Below are 21,618 nucleotides of genomic sequence, written 5' to 3' on the forward strand. Positions count from 1 at the left end.
GGATGACGCGGCAGTCCATGTGACCGCTGCAGCCTGTGATTGGCCTGTGATTGGCTGCAGCGGGCACTTGCTCTGTAACATCATCCCAGGAGGCCGGACTGGAGGAAGAAGCAGGGAGTTCTGGGTAAGTATGAACGTCTTTTTTTTTTTTTTTTTACAGCTTTATCTATATTGTGATCGGTAGCCACTGTCCAGGGTGCTGAAACAGTTACTGCCGATCATTTAACTCTTTCAGCACCCTGGACAGTGACTATTTACTGACGTCGCCTAGCAACGCTCCCGTAATTACGGGTGCACACACGTAGTCACCCGTAATTACGGGAGCCCCATAGACTTCTATGGGCTGCCCGTGCCGTAATTACGGTCTGAAATAGGACATGTTCTATCTTTTTTAACGGCAAGGGCACCTTCCCGTAAGCATACGGGGAGGTACCCGTGGCCAATAGAAGTCTATGGGCCCGTAATTACAGGAGTTTTTACGGATGTGTGCATGGGGCCTTACACACTTGATATTTCAGAAAAATAGTTTCATTAGTAATCGGTAATGTTCAGTGTTACCTATTTCTCTAATCTTGTTCTTTGTTCCATACACTGCCTGTTATACACATATAAGCTTGTTAGTGATTTATATGTCACTGCCATAGTAAAGATGATTTGTTTAAAAAAAAAAGGTCCAGCAGCAGAAGTTCAGCATTTGTCGTACTGTCCACATTGCAAGGCCCCTTCTACTGCCCCCTCCCACCTCTGCCTGTTCAGTGAATTCCAGGAATTCCTGAATTTCCTCAACCGTTGCTAATACTGTTGCTTCTTAGTCCTCAGATAGAAATGCCACATCACCAGCAATCCATAGAATAGCTCAGCCATTACATAGCAAGTTGCACTAACCCCAAATACAGGTGAGGATTTTTGTCATATAGATCCAATTATAGTTTAATTATGGTTTCTTATTATTGCATGAGAAATTGTTTGAAGTAAATAAATTAAGGCAAAATAAAAGAATTTTAATTTTTTTAGTGTCAGTTAATATTTGGCTGTGATACATTTAGGCTGAGTTCACACTGTGCGTTTTGTTGCATTGAAAGACATAGGAGTTTATCTATCAAAACACATGTTAAAAACGCACAGTGTGAAACCAGTCTTACTTAGCACTTAAAGATGGGTTCACACTTTGCTTTTTTTGTTGCGTTTTTTGTTTATGAATTCCCAATGAGTAAAAATGCAACCAAAAACGCAGTGTGAACCCAGCCTAATTGTCAACATTCAGGGTAAGGACACACACAGTGTAAACAATGCAAAGTCGCAACAATGAAATTCGCAGCATATTACATCCGCATACTTGAAGATCTTTATTCCTTTCCTTTCTATTTGATCCACTTCTGGCTCAAAAAAAACTGAGTCAAAAACTGTAGCTAAATTTTGTGTGATCACAATCACACATGCAGTTTTGATACGGTTTTTGGTGCACTGTTTGGCTCCGTTTTTTTTTTTTTGTTAAAGCAAGAAGTGGATCCAAAAGTCATGTAAGTTATAAAGAAAAGACTCTTGTGTTCACTCCTGTGTTTGGCTAAAAAATTTTTAGCCAAAAACAGCATCAAAACTGTGTGTGTGTGATCCAGTATTTACAGCCTCTTTCACAGGGCAGTATTTTGTCAGCACTTTGCATCAATATTTGTAATCCAAAACTAGGAGTGGGTCCAAAACATGGAGAAGTTCAGGTTCAGGTTCAGTTCACACGTTCAAAAAATTCCTCCTGCAAAAACTGCTCCAGACGTTTTTTGCACAGTGGTTTGACAAAAACGCGTCAAAACACTCGTCGAGGTGTTTTTTTATCCTTTCTGACTGATTGAAATGGGGTTTTGGAGGCGGAAACCGCCTCAAGATGGGTCATGTCGCTTCTTTTTACCACAACGCGTTTTTTTTGCTCGCGGTAAAAAAAACTCGTCCAACACCCATTGAAATCAATGAAAGGTATTTTCAGGCGGTTTTTGACGAGTTTTGGGGAGCGGTTTCCGCGCCAAAAAACTCGTCAAAAAACTCTGTGTGAACAGGGCCTTACGCAACAGATTTTGTTCAGATAGGAGTTGTTGCGTTTTTATTGTGGCGGAATCGCTGCAATTCCACCACAGGAAACGCAACTCAGAGAAAAAAAATGGTACTACTTACCCAGAAGTCTTTCTTCCTCCAGACCTGGAATGAAGTTTCATTACATGTGACCGCTGCAGCCAATCACAGGCTGCAGAGTCACATGGCCTGCAATGTCATCTTGGGAGGCTGAACTACGTGCAGAAAAGGGGGAGGGTGTGATTATGGATGTTTTTTTTTACCCCAGCGCTGCATTCAGCAGCGGATATTCAGTTAGAAAAACTGTACAACAATGTGGTGCGGTTTTTCGGACGGAAGGTGCTGCAGGTTCCAGGTTGGATACGCTGCACAGTTTTTACGCAGCGTATCCGATATGTGGTAATCCGGCCTAAGGCTATGTTTACACATTGTGATTTGTTGCAGATTTTGTGCAAAAACTGCAGCAAAACTGCATGTGTAATCCTGGTCTTAGGGGGCCCTACACATAATGCATTTTATTTTATTTTTATTTATTTTTTCCGTCAGTAGGGTTTTTTGCAATTACAGCATACGGATGATTTGTCATTTTTTTTTCCAGCCAGTTAGCGTAGTTTCTTCCCACAGACCACCATTGTTTTTTTTTCGCCTAATTCAAAAACCAGATGTGTCAATGTGTGTTGCTTGTTTATGTCGTTGTTTGTGGCGTTTTTCAGAATAAGGGTATGTTCACACGGCTTATATACGGACGTAAATCGGGCGTTTTACGCCTCGATTTACGTCCGAAAATGCGGCTCGATAGCGTTGGCAAACATCTGCCCATTCATTTGAATGGGTCTTACGATGTTCTGTGCACACGGTCATGTTTTTTACGTCCCGCTGTCAAAAGGTGGGGCGTAACAAAGACGCCCGCGTCAAAGAAGTGCCTGTCACTTCTTCAGACGTCAATGGAGCCGTTTTCCATGGACTCAATGGAAAACCAGCTCCATTTAACGTCCGTAAGGGTATGTTCACACGCTGAGAGGCAGTTACGTGTGAAAAGACAGACTGTTAACAGCTGCCTCGTTTCACACGTAAAAGCTCCTCCTCGTAATTTACGAGGCGTCTGAGACGCTCGTAAACCTTGAGCCGTGCTTCATTGATTTCAATGAAGAACGGCTCAAATTACGTGGCAAAGAAGTGTCCTGCACTTCTTTGCCGAGGCAGTAAATTTACGGGTCGTCGTTTGACAGCTGTCAAACGACGACTCGTAAATAACAGGTCGTCTGCACAGTACGTCGGCAAACCCATTCAAATGAATGGGCAGATGTTTGCCGACGTATTGCAGCCCTATTTTCAGACGTAAAACGAGGCATAATACGCCTCGTATACGTCTGAAATTTGGCCGTGTGAACATACCCTAATGGACGCAGCAAAAAGTGCCTCAACATGCCATTACGGCTGAAATTACAGTGCTGTTTTCTCCTGAAAACAGCCCCGTAATTTCAGCAGTTACGGACGCTGCCGTGGGAACATACCCTAAGGCTGGGTTCACACGACCTATTTTCAGACGTAAACGAGGCGTATTATGCCTCATTTTACGTCTGAAAATAGGGCTGCAATACGTCGGCAAACATCTGCCCATTCATTTGAATGGGTTTGCCGACGTATTGTGCAGACGACCTGTAATTTACGCGTCGTCGTTTGACAGCTGTCAAACGACGATGCGTAAATTGACTGCCTCGGCAAAGAAGTGCAGGGCACTTCTTTGCAACGTAATTTGAGCTGTTCTTCATTGAACTCAATGAAGAGCAGCTCAAGATATACGAGCGTCACAGACGCCTCGTATATTACGAGGAGGAGCATTTACGGCTGAAACGAGGCAGCTGTTTTCTTCTGAAAACAGGCTGTCATTTCAGCCGTAAATCACAGCTAGCGTGTGAACATACCCTTAGGCTGGGTTCACACGACCTATTTTCAGACGTAAACGAGGCATATTATGCCTCGTTTTACGTCTGAAAATAGGGCTACAATACGTCAGCAAACATCTGCCCATTCATCTGAATGGGTTTGCCGACGTACTGTGCAGACAACCTGTCATTTACGCGTCGTCGTTTGACAGCTGTCAAACGACGACGCGTAAAAATACAGCCTCGTCAAAAGAATTGCAGGACACTTCTTTCAGACGTAATTTGAGCCGTTCTTCATTGAACTCAATGAAGCACAGCTCAAAATTTACGGCTGTCAGAGAAGCCTCGCAAAATGTGAGGAGGAGCTTTTACGTCTGAAACGAGGCAGCTGTTTTCTCCTGAAAACAGTCTGTCTTTTCAGACGTAAAAGCCTGCTACCGTGTGCATATACCCTTTGAGTCACATGATCTTTGAATCAAATGACCCGTCCCCCAAAGTTGAATTGTGCACTATTAGGCCTTATTCACACGGACGTGTCCGTTTTGCGCGCGCAAAAGGTCCGTATGTCATCAGCATATGTTGCGCGGCTGCTTGATTTTCGCGCAGCCGGCATCATTATGACACTCTGTTTTTATGTTTACAAACAGAAAAGCATGTGGTGCTTTTTTGTTTTCATTCATTGTTTTTACTGCTGTTGCGCGAGTCACGCGCGGCACCCGGAAGTGCTTCCGAGCGCCGAGCGCGATTTGCACGCACCCATTGACTTCAATGGGTGCGTGCAGCGCGAAACACGGCCAAATATAGGACATGTCGTGCGTTTTCACTCAGCAGACATACGCTGCGTGAAATTCACTGACAGTCTGAACGGCCCCATTCAGTAACATAGGTCCGTGCGACGCTCGTGATTTCCATGCATTATACGTTCGTGTGAATAAGGCCTTAAGCATTTAATAACCAGTTGTCTAAGCAATGCCAGCGCGGGAAGCAAACTAGATGTAAATTTATTAATAGCAACCACAGTGCTCTAGTTGTCCGACCAAAACAAGATCCCTTTATTCCTCATCTCAAAGCCCAATATTTTAACCACCATCATCACAGAAAACCGTCCCAGAAGGGTAAGGTTTTTTATCAAACCTCACGTAGACCAATTGTCCAGCCAAGATTGCGCCGACCAGTTTAATACAAAAATGGCTCCATACCTCTGCGATCCTGCATCATCGGTATTGAGTTGTAAATCTGTATTCCCAACTTCCCGTTCACGATATGCCCTTATAAGAACACAAGAAAGATTGCCACATTCTTAAGTCGCCTTTTAAGACCTTAGATAGACGGATGTAATGATGCTACAATTGTCGCCATAGACAACCGATATGAAAAAAACGTGACAGGGAATATTCTACAGGCAAATGCGGATTGCCCCAGCAGAGACTGTTACTATTGCAATGTCATCTTATGGGAAGCGATGCATTGGCCACTCAGAGACGACACCACTTGTCATCCAGAAGACTGATGACCATGCTGTACATATCTATCATTATACCCAAAAAGGACAGCCACTTAGTCTTGTCTTCCAATAAAGAAACACCAAAAAAGGGACAGAAAAACGGAAGGAATCTAATGTGTAAGGCTTATTTTCGGCCGTTTTTCGGACCGTAAACGGCTGAAAAACGGCTGAAAAATCGGAAACAGGACGCCTCCAAACATCCACCCATTGATTTCAATGGGAAATACGGCGTTCTGTTCCAACGGGCCGTTTTTTTATGCGTCCGTTTTTAAAAACGGCCGCTTAAAAATACCCCCGCGAAAAAAAGGTGCATGTCACTTCTAGAGCCGTTTCTGGAGCCGTTTTTCATTGACTCCAAAAACGGCCGTAAAAAAACGCTGCGAAAAACACGAGTTTGCTTAAAAAACGTCTGAAAATCAGGAGCAGTTTTCCCTTGAAAACAGCTCCGTATTGTCAGACGTTTTTTAGTAAGTGTGTGCACATACCCTAAGTGCAAACAGCTTAATCACTGGGGCCAATAATTAGAAAGACATCCAAATAATGTATTACCGAAGTGTTTGCCCGTCTCTGGCCTGACTAACCACTTGAGGAAACTGCTGAACATCTTTAAGTAACTGCAGGAGATGGAACAATCCATCGGCAAACACATGTCTACATAAAACAGACCAGTCCGGATGGATGGAGTTCAGTTGGAAAGTCGACTGTCGGATTTTAGCCAACAAAATGCCAGGACCAGCTTTGAAGCTAACTGCACGGCACAGTCAAAGGAAACATAAGACACAACCGACTCCTCCCTCAGGATTCCATCATTGACTCAACCAATTCCCGAATGTCTTAGCCGCCTTTTGGTCTTTTATTCTCTGATTTTTCAAAACGCCTCTTTATTAGTGCTAAAGTGGTCCAAAGATGCCAGCGGCCAAATATCGTCAAACTCACATTTTATAATTTTTTCTTAAATCTCCGTAGGTAAATGCATTCCCAGAGGTGCTTCTCCTCGAAAATGAATTCCTAAATAACATACTAGTGTTAGCTGGAACTTTCTCAGGCAGTGCGCTAACCACCTCTTTTGAAGACAACGACTGGGTAAAACTAAGTTTTGTCAACATATATTTGAGAGTTTTTACATCTATATATATATATATATATATATATATATATATATATATATATATATATATATATATATATTTAACATCAAGTAAATCACCCCCTACCACTAGTGGCGGGTTCGTCCCAAACTTGAAGACAAAACAACTCACCAGACAGTTGCTTCAAGGTCTGTACATCGGAGCCAGGATGGAAGGCTGCGGAGGAGTACTGGAAACCGCAGCAACAGGAGTAGACAAACCTCCCCGCTGCCCCCCGTTGGCAGATCATCTGCTCTGCCTATGTTTCCGACTCCCTTGTGAATGCTAGGTGGGATGACTACTTGTGCTGACACCTTATGATGAAAAAGAGTGATAAGCCAACTGGCCCCTGCGAGGGACTCACTAGTGCCTTCTGCTGTGTTCACTATGTGAATGGTATCTGCGAACTGAGGCCCAATCTCCAGTATGGGACCCTCTATATGATCGGACCCGTCTCCTATGTCTGGCGGCAACTGCCCTTTCTGACCCAGATTCAAATAGGGTATCATCTCTTCCATGACGAAGCCAAACTCCACGGGATGTTCAGCGACCCACAAGTGATCGCCCAACTATAAGGACCTGTGCTGCAACCCTGGGGGTACTAGGGATGCGCTCAAAAAAATTAATCCACGCTATCAGGGAAACCATCCCCACATTCATTACTGGGCAGCAAAGCTCCGGCTGCTTCTGTCTTCAGTCACATCATCAATAAACACTAGTGACCCAGTGCCTTTGGCAGTCATGCATGCCCAATGCCCATGCCATCACACTGCCTCCACCATATTATACAGAGGATGTGGGGTGCTTTGGATCATGAGCCATTCCAAGCCTTCTCCATACTTACTTCCTCCCATCATTCTGGTAAAGGTTGATCTTAGTTTAATTTGTCCAAAGAATGCTGTTCCAGAACTGGGTGGCTTCTTTAGATGTTGTTTGGCAAAGTCTAATCTGGCCTTTTCTATTTTTGAGGCTGATTAATGGTTTGCACCTTGTGGTGAACCCTCAGTATTTGCTCTCATGAAGTCTTCTCTTTATGGTAGACTTAGATACTAATACACCTACTTCCAGGAGAGTGTTCTTCACTTGGGTAGATGTTGTGAAGGGGTTTTTCTTCACCATGGAAAGGATTCTGCTATCATCCACCACTGTTGTCTTTCATGGACGTCCAGGCCTTTTGGAGTTCACGAGATCACTAGTGCACTCTTTTTTTTTTTTCAAGAATGTACCAAACTGTTGATTTGGCCACTCCTAACATTTGTACTATCTCTCTGATGGATTTCTTACATTTTTTTCAGCCTAGCGATGCTCTGTTTCACTTGCATTGAAAGCTCCTTTGACCTCATGTTGTGGGTTCACAGCAACAGCTTTCAAATGCAAATGCAACACCTGTAATCAACTCCAGACCTTTTACCTGCTTAATTGATGATGAATTAATGAGGGAATAGCCCATGCAGCCCATTAAAAATCTTTTGAGATAATTGTCCAATTACCTTTGGTCCCTTGAAAAATAGCCAGCTACATATTAAAGAGCTGTAATTCCTAAACCCTTCCTCAAATTAGGATGTGAATACCCTCAAATTAAAGCTGAGAGTCTGCACTTTAAGCCCATATTTATTAGATAACTATATATTTAATATGTTTTGGTAAACAGTAACATGCCAAAACTTGTGTCACTGTCCAAATAATTCTGAACCTAACTGTGTAAAGGTTCAGGTGTGAACCAAAACGTTGCTCATTCTTTCCACCTGGTGGTGAATAAACCAACATCTCCCCAACTTTGAAGTCCTGGTGCTGTTACTTGTCTTCTGTTCCTGATATATATATATACAGACACACACATAGAAAGATATACACGTACACAGAGACATATATACACACACATACTGGAACATATATATATATACACACACACACACACACACACACACACACACACAAAGGAACTTACCATCTCTCAGGTTTCTTGCAGGGCGGGCTGTGGGCGGAGCTTCCTCCTCTGCTCTGCCTCTGCTTCCTCCATGTGTGTAACGAGGAGCAGAGAATATAGAGTTCCAACAGCCTGCACAGTGGCGCCCCTACATGATGGGAGGCTGCAGCGCCCTGTGCACCTGCACGTGTCGCACACTCCTAAGGCTTGCCCTGATCCTGCACCACTAGCCAACAGTGGGGTAAGCCAGCTGGAGCCTTCATTGGCAATTATGTCCTGCAGGAGAACCATAAGAGCATTATCTGCCATTTTTTTTAAACTAAAAGTTGGGATGATATACTTTTTGGTGTTCTCTTCCTTGGCTGGAAGAAAAAAGGAGAAAAGGAAGAACCTTCCATCCCCAGGTGTTTTGTTGAGATGGGAGGCACACAACCATTATGTGCTCCCTCCAGCCAAAGTCATAGCTCCCCAGAATAATGTCTGCTGGGTAATTCCCTTAAGGGGACATTGCCTGGCAGTCAGTGGCTCGCATGCTTAAATCCAGTATGGGAACCATAACTATACAAACTCCTGTGCGGCTCATGACAGAGCATTTATCATAGTGTCATTGTGTGATGTCATTGTGTGATGTGAATATTTCCTATTCTGACTCGGCCAGCTCAGGCTTTAGTTGTGGCCTAGTAAAGAAGAGCAGGAGATGTCTATAACAGTCCCATTCGGATAAATTGTTCAAAAGTTGAATTACCAGTTCAGACCTGGAGATCTACTTTTGTAATATTTTTTTTTTCACTATTGCTTACTTGTGCATGGAATAAAAATTATCTTGAATTAACCAATCTTTTTGCAGGATAAGATTGCATGACTCATCATGTGGCTCCCTCTGCTGGTGGTGTTTGGTCTGATCTTCATATACAGATGGTACAGGCAAAGTCTGATCCTGGAGAATCTTACAGACAAATACGTCTTTATCACTGGATGTGACACTGGATTCGGAAACCTACTGGCAAAGCAGTTAGATAAACGTGGAATGAAGGTTCTGGCTGCTTGTCTGACAGATGATGGGGCAGAGAACCTAAAGAAAGAGACCTCTAGTAGATTGCAAACAATAAAACTGGACGTTACTGACAGCAAAAATGTAAGCTCTGCTGCCGAACATGTGTCAACCACAGTTGGAAATTCAGGTGATTATTTGCTTTTCCTTACCTATATAATTTCTGTACAGTTTTTGAAGATTATGATTATTTTACCATATTTCAGTAATCCTTTTTCAGAGCTAATTTTTCATAATTGTACTATAACGCAGTATTGGCAGACAAATGCCTGTCTGGCTTAGTTTTGGCCAGTGCCCCCTATAATGTTTCACCACTGCCATAGGATTGCCCAGTGTCCCTTATTGCACCTAAAAAAACAAAAAAAAAACAGGCCAGATGTATGTAAACTAGTGCAGACATAGAACTGGTGGTGGTGTCCATGAAAACCGATTAGACATCCGCGCTTATATTTTTATAGCAGGTCCAAAAATGAAAGCAGGTTACTTTGGGCAACTGCTTGTCTGCGCTAGATTTCATCAATGAGGCCCAAAATTGTTTTCTGAATCTATTGCTGCTTCTACTTTATTTCGAACCCGCCATGGGATCCAGTAAAAGGAGAAAAAGCTTTAAAAGTGATAAACATACCATAAGTGAAACCTATGCAGTAGGCAATGGGCCCACTGTAAATTGGGTTCGCACATTGTGTATATTTGTTGCGAATTCCGGTTGCGAAATTTGAACCGATATCCTGCAAAAATGTATAGTACAATGCAATTTTAACGCAGCCCATTCACAAACAAAGTAAAAAATCCACAGCGGATTGTAAGCAGGCTGCAAAATATGTAGAGGATTTTTTTAGGTTAGTTCCACAGTTTATATTTTTACGCTATGTGTGAATTTAGTCCTTCGTATACAGTAGTTCCCATGGCTCACAATTACTGGTGAGGGATTTTATACACAGCAAAATTTTTTTTTTACGCTGATTAATTTCTCAGCTGGAAAGCATACTTTTCCAGCACAGAGACCCTCTACATCATGTGTCCACCGCTGGGTATAAACCTTATTTTATATGTGTGATAAGAGTCTGAAGGGGAAGCAACTGTGGAAAACATGGTTTCAATTGTGAATTCTCACCTGTAATCATGATTTCTGATGACACTGCTGTCTCTTTTCTCATCCCTGCAGTGGACTGGAGTTTACACAATGCATGTGACATGTATGCTGCTGCGCAGGAGTAGTCTGGAGCCTCTCCTGTAACTTAGACCTGCTGTTCGCAATTTTATATAATCTATACGATTGTTTTTGATAGGAGTGATCTCCCTATGTGATGCCTGAGAAAGGCATCATGGGACATGCAGACAGGGATTTCTAACATCATGAGAAACTAGATTATTCTCTTCTAAAAAGCAAGTTAGAGATTACATCTGCGAAAATAAAACAACACTGTTATAATGTGGGCTAGGTTATGGGGTGACGGGAATTATTTCATGTGTCTGCTTGAGATTTTCTTTAAAGAGGACCACATGTCTGTTTTAATAAATACTTGCATTCACCATAAAATAATAATTCTGGAGCATCTTTTCTTAAAATTCTGTTTTGTACTGTTCTTCTGTTATTCATTCTGCAAATGTATTAATGAATTGACAACTGGGCTTTGCTATTTCCCTTGTGTGTCTCTACACACTCTGATAGTGTCCAATAAGTGCTGTCAGACTGTGAAGTCACATACCTTATTAACAAGAGGAATGGTAACACCCAGTTAGCTATTTATAGATTTCCAGGAGGAATAACAGAGGAGCAGCACAATACAGAATTCTAGAAAAAAGGTACTCCAGTATTGTTATTTAATGGGGAATACAAGTATTTACAAAAACTGACATGTCAGGAGAGCTTAAGGGTGCAGGTAACGTAAAAATCTGCTACAGTAATTCCGTACCAAATTCCTCAGCAGAATTACTTTTGCAGACTTCCGTGGCGAATTTGCTGTGTATTTGTGTTGTGTATTTTCGTGTGGAATTTCAGATAGCATTGAAGTCTATGATGAAATTCTGCTTCCAAAATCCACAACACATACAGAAAATGCTGCAAAAAGTATTTCTGTAGCGGAAAATTACTGCACAGAAATTTAGTTCATGTATGTGTTGCAGATTTTGTTCCCCCCCCCCCCCCCCATATGAATACATGGTGTAAACTTCTGCAGCAGATTTACGCCACAAGTAACTGCACCAGTAGCATAGCTAGCGAGAGGGCAGGGGGGGGCGGTGGCCCCGGGCCCACTGAGATTTTGGGGCCCACTTACTGAGATGGTGGGGCCCTCCGCTCTTCTCCCACCACTCTCACATGACTGTGCGCGGCCACACAGTCACTCAAGCTAGGAGAAGTGCGCGCACGCTAGGCACCTCTGCTAGTGCACGCTTCTAAGGCTGCCCACAAGGAACAGATGAAGGCAGCCTGCGTGTGGGGTGAGGGTGAGCAAGCACCCCTCCCCAATGTATCCTGTTCTGAAATTATACAGGGATAATGGCTGCTTGAAGAAGGGATGATTGGGGTTAATACAGGGATGATGGCGGACTACCCATCATCCCTGTATATAACCCCATCATCCCTGTATATACCAGCCTGGCTGGTATATACAGGGATGATGGAAGTTATATACAGGAATGATGGCTGGTATAAACAGGGATGATGATTGATATATACATGGATGATGGGGGTTATATATGGGGATGATAGCTGGAGCAGCCATCATCCATGTATATAACCCCCATCATCACTGTATATACCAGCCATCATCCCTGTATATAATTGTATATAATCCCCATCATCACTCTATATAACCCCCATCATACCTGTATATACCAGCCTGGCTGGTATATACAGGGATGATGGAGGTTATATACAGGAATGATGGTTGGTATATACAGGAATGATGGCTGGTATATACAGGGATGATGGTTGATATATACAGGGTTGATGGGGGTTTTATACTGGGATTATAGCTGGAGCAGCCATCATCCATGTATATAATCCCCATCATCCCTGTACACAACTCCCTATCATCTCGGTATATAGCCCCCATCAACACTGTACACAACTCCCTATCATCCCTGTATATACCAGAAATCATCACTGTATTGTAATGATGAATCGGGGTGGGGAGACGGACAGGTGAGCCCTAATCTACCCGCAACTCAGTCCCTGCCTACTTGCACGGCCCGTCCTAAGTGATGGCATACAACTGGGCGACGGTCCCTATGCTCAATAAGTGCAAGACAGACAACACAAGACAAGGGCACACAGAAGCAAAGGGGGAAGTAGGGGCAGTTGCCCACGGAAAAAACGTGAGCAACAGGCAGTGGCGAGTCAAACCAGGAGAGTACGTAGTAGCAAAATCAGAGCAGGAGAATAGTCAGTCAAGCCAGGGTCAATAAGTAACAGCGGTCAATCAGGTAAATAGCAGGAGTCGCAGAGCCAGGAAACCAGACAATCACAGGCAAGGAACATGCTGCAAGTGAGGGTATAAATAGACCAAGGGCGGGAGCAGAACCATCAGGGCAGGCTGTGATAGGTAATCCCACTCCTCAGCCTGCCAGCCTGAGTTGTAACAGATCGCGTCACTCTAGCAGACCTTGGAGCTGATGAAGGCTGATTAACCCCGGGTGTCGACACAGAACCTGTGTCTGGCAAACCCTTTACAGTACCCCCCCTTTTATGAGGGGCCACTGGACCCTTCCCAGGTGGCCCTGGCTTGTTGGGGAACCGAAGATGGAACTTCTTGAGCAAAATACCGGCGTGAACATCCCGGGAGGGTACCCAAGTCCTCTCCTCAGGCCCGTATCCTCTTCAATGGACCAGGTACTGTAGGGAGCCTTGGACCATCCTGCTGTCCACAATCTTGGCTACCTCGAATTCTACCTCATCCGGAGTGAGAACAGGGACCGGAGGTTTCCTCGATGTAGCCAAGGACGGGGAGCAGCTTTTCAAGAGGGAGGCATGTAACACGTTGTGTATCTGAAAAGACGGGGGTAACTCCAGCCGGAAGGAGACAGGGTTGAGGACCTCAATGATTTTGTACGGCCCTATATACCGGGGAGCAAATTTTTTGGACGGAACTTTAAGGCGCAAATTTTTAGAAGACAGCCACACCAGATCCCCGACCACAAACAGTGGGTTAGTTGAACGTCTTTTATCTGCCTGAGTCTTTTGGATGCTCTGGGACGCCTCAAGGTTCTTCTGAACCTGGGCCCAGACTGTGCACAGTTCCCGATGAACGACATCTACCTCAGGATTTTTGGAACCACCAGGTGAAACGGAGGAGAACTGTGGATTAAACCCAAAATTACAGGAGAAGGGGGAGACCCCCGACGAGTTACTGATCCGGTTATTAAGGGAAAATTCAGCGAGGGGAATGAAGGAGACCCAATCATTTTGACAGTCTGAGATAAAACACCTTAAGTATTGTTCTAGAAAATGATTAGTCCTCTCAGTTTGGCCATTGGAGGCAGATCGGTGATAAAATCCATGGAGATATGGGTCCAAGGTCTCTGGGGAATGGACAAAGAACATAGTAAGCCCACAGGTCGGGACCTGGGAGTCTTGAACCTAGCACAAATTTCAAAAGCGGCGACGTAGGCCTTAACGTCTTTAAGCAACCCAGGCCACCAATAGGTTCTAGAAACGAGGTGCTTGGTACCCAAGATGCCTGGATGGCCAGATAGTGCGGAGTCATGATTCTCCCTGAGCAACCTTAGCCGGAATTGCAGGGGAACAAACAGCTTGTTCTCAGGAAGGTTCTCAGGAGCAGAACCTTGATCAGCCGCAATTTCGGAGACTAAGTCAGAATCCACAGAGGATATGATTATACCTGGGGGCAAAATACAAGCGGGATCCTCCTCAAGAGGAGGGCTGGCCATGAAGCTACGCGGCAGAGCATCAGCTTTAATATTTTTTGACCCAGCCCTATAGGTAACCACAAAGTTGAATCTCGTAAAAAACAACGCCCATCAAGCTTGTCTAGGGTTTAGCCTCCGGGCAGATTCTAGGAAAATCAGATTCTTGTGGTCAGTAAGGACCATTACCTGGTGCCTAGCCCCCTCCAGGAAGTGGCGCCACTCTTCAAATGCCCATTTAATGGCTAAGAGTTTGCGGTTGCCAACGTCATAGTTTCTCTCAGTGAAGGAGAAATTCCTGGAGAAGTAGGCACAGGGACGGAGATGGGTGAGAGACCTAGTACCCTGGGACAAGACAGCACCCACTCCCACCTCGGAGGCGTCAACCTCCACGATGAATGGCTCCATTTGGTTAGGCTGAATCAGCACTGGTGCAGAGACAAAGCACCTCTTAAGGATCTCAAAAGCCTGGACCGCCTCCGTAGGGCAGTGGAGGAGATCAGCACCTTTACGAGTGAGGTTCGTAAGAGGCTTAGTGATGACCGAGAAGTTAGCAATAAATCTCCTGTAATAATTAGCAAACCCCAGGAAACACTGTAAGGCCTTCAGGGAGGCAGGGCGGACCCATTCTGCCACAGCCTGAACCTTGGCAGGGTCCATGCGGAATTTGTTAGGAGTGAGGATTTGACCCAAAAATGGTATCTCCTGTACCCCAAACACACATTTTTCGATTTTTGCAAAGAGTTTGTTTTTCCGAAGGGCCTGGAGCACCTTCCTGACATGCTCAATGTGGGAGGACCAGTCCTTGGAAAACACAAGTATATCATCAATGTACACTACAAGAAATACCCCCAGATAGTCTCTTAAAATCTCATTTATGAAATTCTGGAAGACCGCGGGAGCATTACACAACCCAAAGGGCGTGACGAGATATTCGAAATGACCTTCGGGTGTATTAAACGCAGTCTTCCACTCATCCCCCTCTCTGATCCGGATAAGGTTATAAGCCCCCCGAAGATCGAACTTAGAGAACCATTGGGCCTCCTGAACCTGATTGAAGAGATCAGGAATCAAAGGAAGGGGATATTGGTTCCTTACAGTGATCTTATTTAAATTTCGGTAATCGATGCACGGCCTAAGACCACCATCCTTCTACCCCACGGAGAGGAAGCCAGCACCTACTGGAGAAGTAGAGGGGCAAATGTAACCCTTGGCCAGGCTTTCCTGGATATATTCTCTCATCGCTTCACGTTGAGGACAAGAGAGATTAAATATCCTACCTTTAGGGAGCTTAGCTCCTGGTACCAAATCGATTGCGCAATCGTACTCTCTATGAGGAGGTAAATATTCGGAGGCCCTTTTAGAAAAGACATCAGCGAAGTCCAGAATAAACTCGGGTAGAGTGTTCACCTCCTCAACCAGAGAAACCAAATTAGTAGAAAAACATGACGTCATGCATTCATTACCCCATTTAGTAAGATCATCAGTATTCCAGTTAAAAGTGGGATTATGCGTCTGCAACCAAGGAAGGCCTAAAATAAAATCGGACGATAACCCCTGCATCACTAACACAGAACACTGCTCCAAATGAATGGAGCCAACAATGACTTCAAAAACAGGGGTATGCTGCATAAAATAACCATTAGCAAGCGGAGTGGAGTCTATACCCACTACCGGGACAGGTTTAGGCAAATCAATTAATGGCATAGGTAGAGACATAGCAAATTCCACAGACATAATATTAGCAGCAGACCCTGAATCCACGAAGGCACTGCCGGTGGCAGACCTTCCATCAAAAGAGACCTGAAAGGGGAGCAAGATTTTTTTAGGCTTCATGTTTACGGGAAATACCTGTGCGCCCAAGCGACCTCCCCGATGGTCACTTAAGCACGGAATTTTTCCGGCTGCTTATTCTTGCGCCTGGGACAGGAGTTCAATTGATGCTTGTCATCCCCACAGTAGAAGCAGAGACCATTCTTCCTGCGGAAATCTCTACGTTGTTGGGGAGACACGGAGGCCCCGAGTTGCATCTGTTCATCCGAGTTCTCCGTGGAAGAACGAAGCAACGGAACCTCTGGAGCCATCATAGGGGAGCCAGAGGTGAAGGCACCAGAACGTTCAAGTCGTCGTCCCCTGAGACGTCGGTCAAGACGTACCGCTAAAACCATAGCCTGATCTAGAGAGTCTGAAGTGGGATAGCTAACTAACAGTTCTTTCAGGGCGTTCGACAGACCCAATCTAAACTGGAACCTCAAGGCAGGGTCATTCCACCGAGAAGCTACACACCACTTCCTAAAGTCAGAACAGTACTCCTCAACGGGTCCCTTACCCTGACGTAAGGTCACCAGCTGACTCTCGGCAAAGGCAGTCTTGTCAGTCTCGTCATAGATGAGCCCGAGAGCAGAAAAAAAAGGTCAACAGAAGAAAGTTCAGGGGTGTCAGGAGCAAAGGAGAAGGCCCATTCCTGGGGGCCGTCCTGGAGCCGGGACCTAATTATACCCACTCGCTGGCTCTCAGAACCTGAGGAGTGGGGTCTTAATTGGAAATAGAGTCTACAACTCTCCCGAAAAGAGAAAAAGTCTTCCGGTCCCCTGAGAACCAGTCAGGCAACGTGAGGTGGGGTTCAAGAGGTGAGGTGAAGGGCATTACCTGGGTAGCATCACGCTGGTTGAACCTCTGAGCCAGGTCTTAGACCTGTAGGGAGAGACCCTGCATTTGCTGAGCCAGGGCCTCAAGCGGGTCCATAGTAGAGTCAGGGACCTGGGTAAGAAAAGGTATTGGGCCTGTGATTATGTAATGATGAATCGGGGTGGGGAGGCGGACAGGTGAGCCCTAATCTACCGGTAACTCAGTCCCTGCCTACTTGCACGGCCCGTCCTAAGTGACGGTGTACAACTGGGCGACGGTCCCTATGCTCAATAAGTGCAAGACAGACAACACAAGACAAGGGCACACAGAAGCAAAGGGGGAAATAGGGGCAGTTGCCCACGGAAACACCGTGAGCAACAGGAAGTGGTGAACAAGCCGAGTCAAACCAGGAGAGTACGTAGTAGCAAAATCAGAGCAGGAGAATAGTCAGTCAAGCCAGGGTCAATAAGTAACAGCGGTCAATCAGGTAAATAGCAGGAATCGCAGAGCCAGGAAACCAGACAATCACAGGCAAGGAACATGCTGCAAGTTAGGGTATAAATAGACCAAGGGCGGGAGCAGAACCGTCAGGGCAGGCTGTGATAGGTTATCCCTCTCCTCAGCCTGCCAGCCTGAGTGGTAACAGATCACGTCACTCTAGCAGAACTTGGAGCTGATGAAGGCTGATTAACCCCGAATGATGGTTGATTTATATAGGGATGATGAGGGTTATATATGGGGATGATAGCTGGAGCAGCAATCATCCATGTATATAACCCCCATCATCTTTGTACACAACCCACTATCATCCCTGTATATATCAGCCATCATCCCTGTATATAACCCCCACATCCCTGTATCAGTTTGAAAAAATTGATCACATGATTATTTTTGAGTTTGAGCCAACATGGACATCGACTTGGTGAGTAATATGTTTTTTAAATGTATTTTCTATGAGTATATTAAAGTGTTTTTCTATCTGAATTATAATAGTTGCATGCTGTAGGCCTAATTGTGAATGTACTTCTAGCCGGTCATCTGCTCTGCTTCTGGGATTTGGCAGCCTCTGCTTTGTATATGAATAGGATTATGTGATGGATTAGAACCGATATTCTCCTTGATTATTGTAAAAGGGGGTGGGGTATTAGCGGGTTTCACCTACTCGTGTCACCCACTATTACTACCTCCTTTATAATCAGGGTCACTAGGGTTATGCCTAGTTCTCCTACCTTTCCTTTATACTAACGTCGCTCTAATTGCTTTTGCTGCTACTTAAGGGAATAAGACCGTATAGTAACTAAAGATATTTATTAACATACAGTAATCACTCTCATATATAAAATACAGTAACTAATCACAGTACAGTATAAACATGGTATTACAATTCTAATCTATACCGCCACCCACTTACCTAAACATACATAGAAGTTATGTTACAATACAATACACATAAGTTACTTGTAATTCTCATACGGTCACTATCTCTGTCCCACTCTCTCCTAATATAACTGTCCCTGTACGCTAAGGGTTAATGAGGTAAAGAATTAACAATGGGAAGGGTTAAGTGTTTCAAGGGTTAACCAGGGATACAACAGGGGATGAGCAGGTCAGCAAGGGTTAACTTAGGGCAAGGGGTTAACTCAGGGACTGCAAGGGGTAGTAAGGGTTAATTCAGGGACTCAGGCAGAAAGGGGTTAGCTCAGGGGCAGCAAGAGTTTCTCAGGGACAGCATGGGTTACTCAGGGACAGCAAGGGTTTCTCAGGGAGTTTCTCAGGGACAGCAAGGGTTACTCGGGGACAGCAAGGGTTACAGCAAGGGTTACTCGGGGACAGCAAGGGTTACAGCAAGGGTTACTCAGGGACAGCAAGGGTTACTCAGGGACAGTAAGGTTTACTCAGGGACAGCAAGGGTTACAGCAAGGGTTACTCAGGGATAGTAAGGGTTACTCAGGGACAGCAAGGGTTAACACAGGGACTCAGGGGCACCAAGGGTTACTCAGGGCAGCAAGGGTTAACAGGGAAAGAAATAACAGCAGCATAGCTGTATTTAGCCTACCGACAGCCTACCGACAGCATGTATCAATCTAAAATCCACTATTTCCTTCAAACATTTGACATCATGGTAAGTGCTATGGATCAAACTTTATAGGCAATTAACAATCAGCAGCACAGCAAATTATGTCAATCCAGTCCCCCTGGTCCCTTATAGCCAATGAACAATAAGATAAACTGGGGTAGATTAACTATTGTTGGCAATGCTGAAAGGCAATGCCTTTGGTCTGAGTCTGGAATTCGTCATAATTTATCTTTTCCTGGTTAATTAGGGTGGCATACTTTTCTTTACACTTCAGGCCTAGATTACTCAGGTGCTGGTCATATTGTTTTTGGCATGTGCTAAACTCTTTCCAAATTATTGTTGGTGACTTTGTTCTTGTCTATATGTTTGTTTGTACTGTGGGACCTGTTGGTTCTCTGAGAGATCTTGCTTTTGTATAGTGGTTTTATGTGTATCCTAGGATTAGTAGTTCCACTGGTTTGTTTTCCTTTCCTGTGCATTTGGTCTCCTGCCAAGCTGTCATCTTACCCTGTTGTGGGATAGTATTCAGATAGGGTCAGTGAGTACTGTTAATTCTTGTCCACTGTCTATTCATCTGTTAACTGCTTGCATGCTATTCATCTGCCATCCACTCAATTTATTAATCATCTCCATTTTCTTCTACCTTCAGTGTTCGGTCCCGCTCATATGCGGGTGAGTTACTTGTGCCTTTTGTTTTCTGTCAGTGTGTAATGGAATCACTGGTTGAGCAATTCCCAAGGTTGAAGTTTTATGGAATTACTATGTGAGCGATTCCCCAAAGGCTGCTGGGGACCGTCTGGACTGAGCATGCAAATAATCCACAACCCCAAATCTGTCACAACTCTGATCAACAGTGTCTAAGGCTACTCTAAGACAGGATGGTTTTTGCTGCATAGAACCCAGGTTGTTTTAACAGAGTTTGGTGTTGGATAAGAGGTGCAATGCAGGCAATACTAGAACAGGTAACAAGACAGGCAGAGGGTAAACATAAAGATGTCAGGAATAGCAGAGGTCAGTACCAGCCGGGAGCAGAATGTCCAAATCCGTAAGCAAAGTGTAATCCAGAGACAAGCCGAGGTCCAGTTCCAAAAAGTCCAAATAGTCAAAGGTATGGGGTATAGTCAGAAGCTTGCTCAAACACATGCAGCAAGGAAAATCACAAGCAAAGAACAGAGAGGCAGCCCAGGTTTAAGTACTCCAGTCTTACACTTGATAGGAAGAAAGACCGAGAAAAAGGATAGGCTGAACAACTAAAACCATAACCGCCCAGAAGCTAGACTAGTAGTCATGGTAATCTTAAAGGGACGGACGTTTCCTAACACAGTGTTTATGCGTGCTTCACCCATGTGATGGCGATTGTCTGGTGTTGTGGTCTTGAGCACCACCAGCGCTGTAACATTATAATCAGCCCCACCGGGAGCCACATCATGGCTGACCCTAATGCTGTGCAGCGTTTGACTGATTCGATTCAGACATTGGGTTCTGTGATGCAGAATGTTCTAGTCCGTTTGGTTTCTCAGGAACAACTTACTTTTAATATGCAGGGGGTGATGTTACTCCGGCGGATTTTCCTGAACTTCGTATAATTTTACCTTACCATTTTTCTGGTTATCACTCTCAGCTTAGAAACTTTTGTGAGAGTTGTAGATTGTATTTTTCTTTGAGGCCTAGATCTTCAGGGTCAGAGACCCAGAGAGTTGGAATTATTAAGACTCTGTTGCAAGGGGATCCACAGTCCCGGGCTTTTAGTCTTAGGCCTGGAGATCCTGCATTACTAAGTGTGGAAACATTCCTGTCAGCTTTTGGGGTTCTCTATTATGAAACAGATGCAGTGGCTGCTCATCTTCGGGCTTTGAAACAGGGAGACAGAACAGTTGGGGAATATTCAGCAGAACATAGACGGTGGGTGACTGTTGGTGATTGGAATGATGCCGCCCTCCGTGGTCAGTATAGTTTGGGCCTTTCTGATCAGGTAAAGGATGCCATGGTACAATTTCCCTCGTATGATCCTCTTAATAGCCTTATGTTTTTAGCAATTAATATTGACAGGCACTGGCGTAGCTATAGGGGTCGCAGCGGTCGCAATTGCGACCGGGCCCCGAAGCCAGGGGGGCCCACAGCCCCCCCGCACCACATCAATAAAAAGTTACTATAGTAACTCGGGCCGCAGGCCCCTGTTACTATAGTAACAGACTGTACTTACCTTCCTGGTTCCGGATCGCAGCGGAGGTCCTGACGTCAAGCGCTGTGCGCAGCGCATGACGTCACAGCGCTATGCGCCGCGCACAACATGGAGAGGACAGGACTTCCGCCGCGGCTGAAGAGGAAGGTAAGATTAGTAGCCCTGACTGGACGGGTCTGACTCCCGGGACCCGCCAATCAGCTGTTTTGAAGGGGCCGCAGCACTCGTACGAGAGCTGCTTCCCCTTCATTCCGGTCACACAGTGAATCGGTGTCGGCGATTCACAGTGTGAGCGATTCACAGTGT

At 44.9% G+C, this 21,618-nt stretch overlaps 1 protein-coding gene across 1 annotated transcript in view; it reads left to right on the plus strand.

The window, feature by feature from the left end:
• The first annotated feature begins 819 nt into the window (after positions 1-819).
• LOC142740755 (retinol dehydrogenase 7-like) overlaps positions 820-21,618 on the plus strand; it is a 60,852-nt gene continuing 40,053 nt past the window's right edge. Inside the window, exons 1-2 of the mRNA XM_075850176.1 lie at positions 820-896; positions 9,353-9,686. Coding sequence (XP_075706291.1) covers positions 9,374-9,686 — 313 coding nt within the window. The 5' untranslated portion in view covers positions 820-896; positions 9,353-9,373. The remainder of the gene's footprint in view (positions 897-9,352; positions 9,687-21,618) is intronic.

Source organism: Rhinoderma darwinii, chromosome 2 (assembly GCF_050947455.1).
Source record: "Rhinoderma darwinii isolate aRhiDar2 chromosome 2, aRhiDar2.hap1, whole genome shotgun sequence".
Classification (NCBI taxonomy): Eukaryota; Metazoa; Chordata; class Amphibia; order Anura; family Rhinodermatidae; genus Rhinoderma; species Rhinoderma darwinii.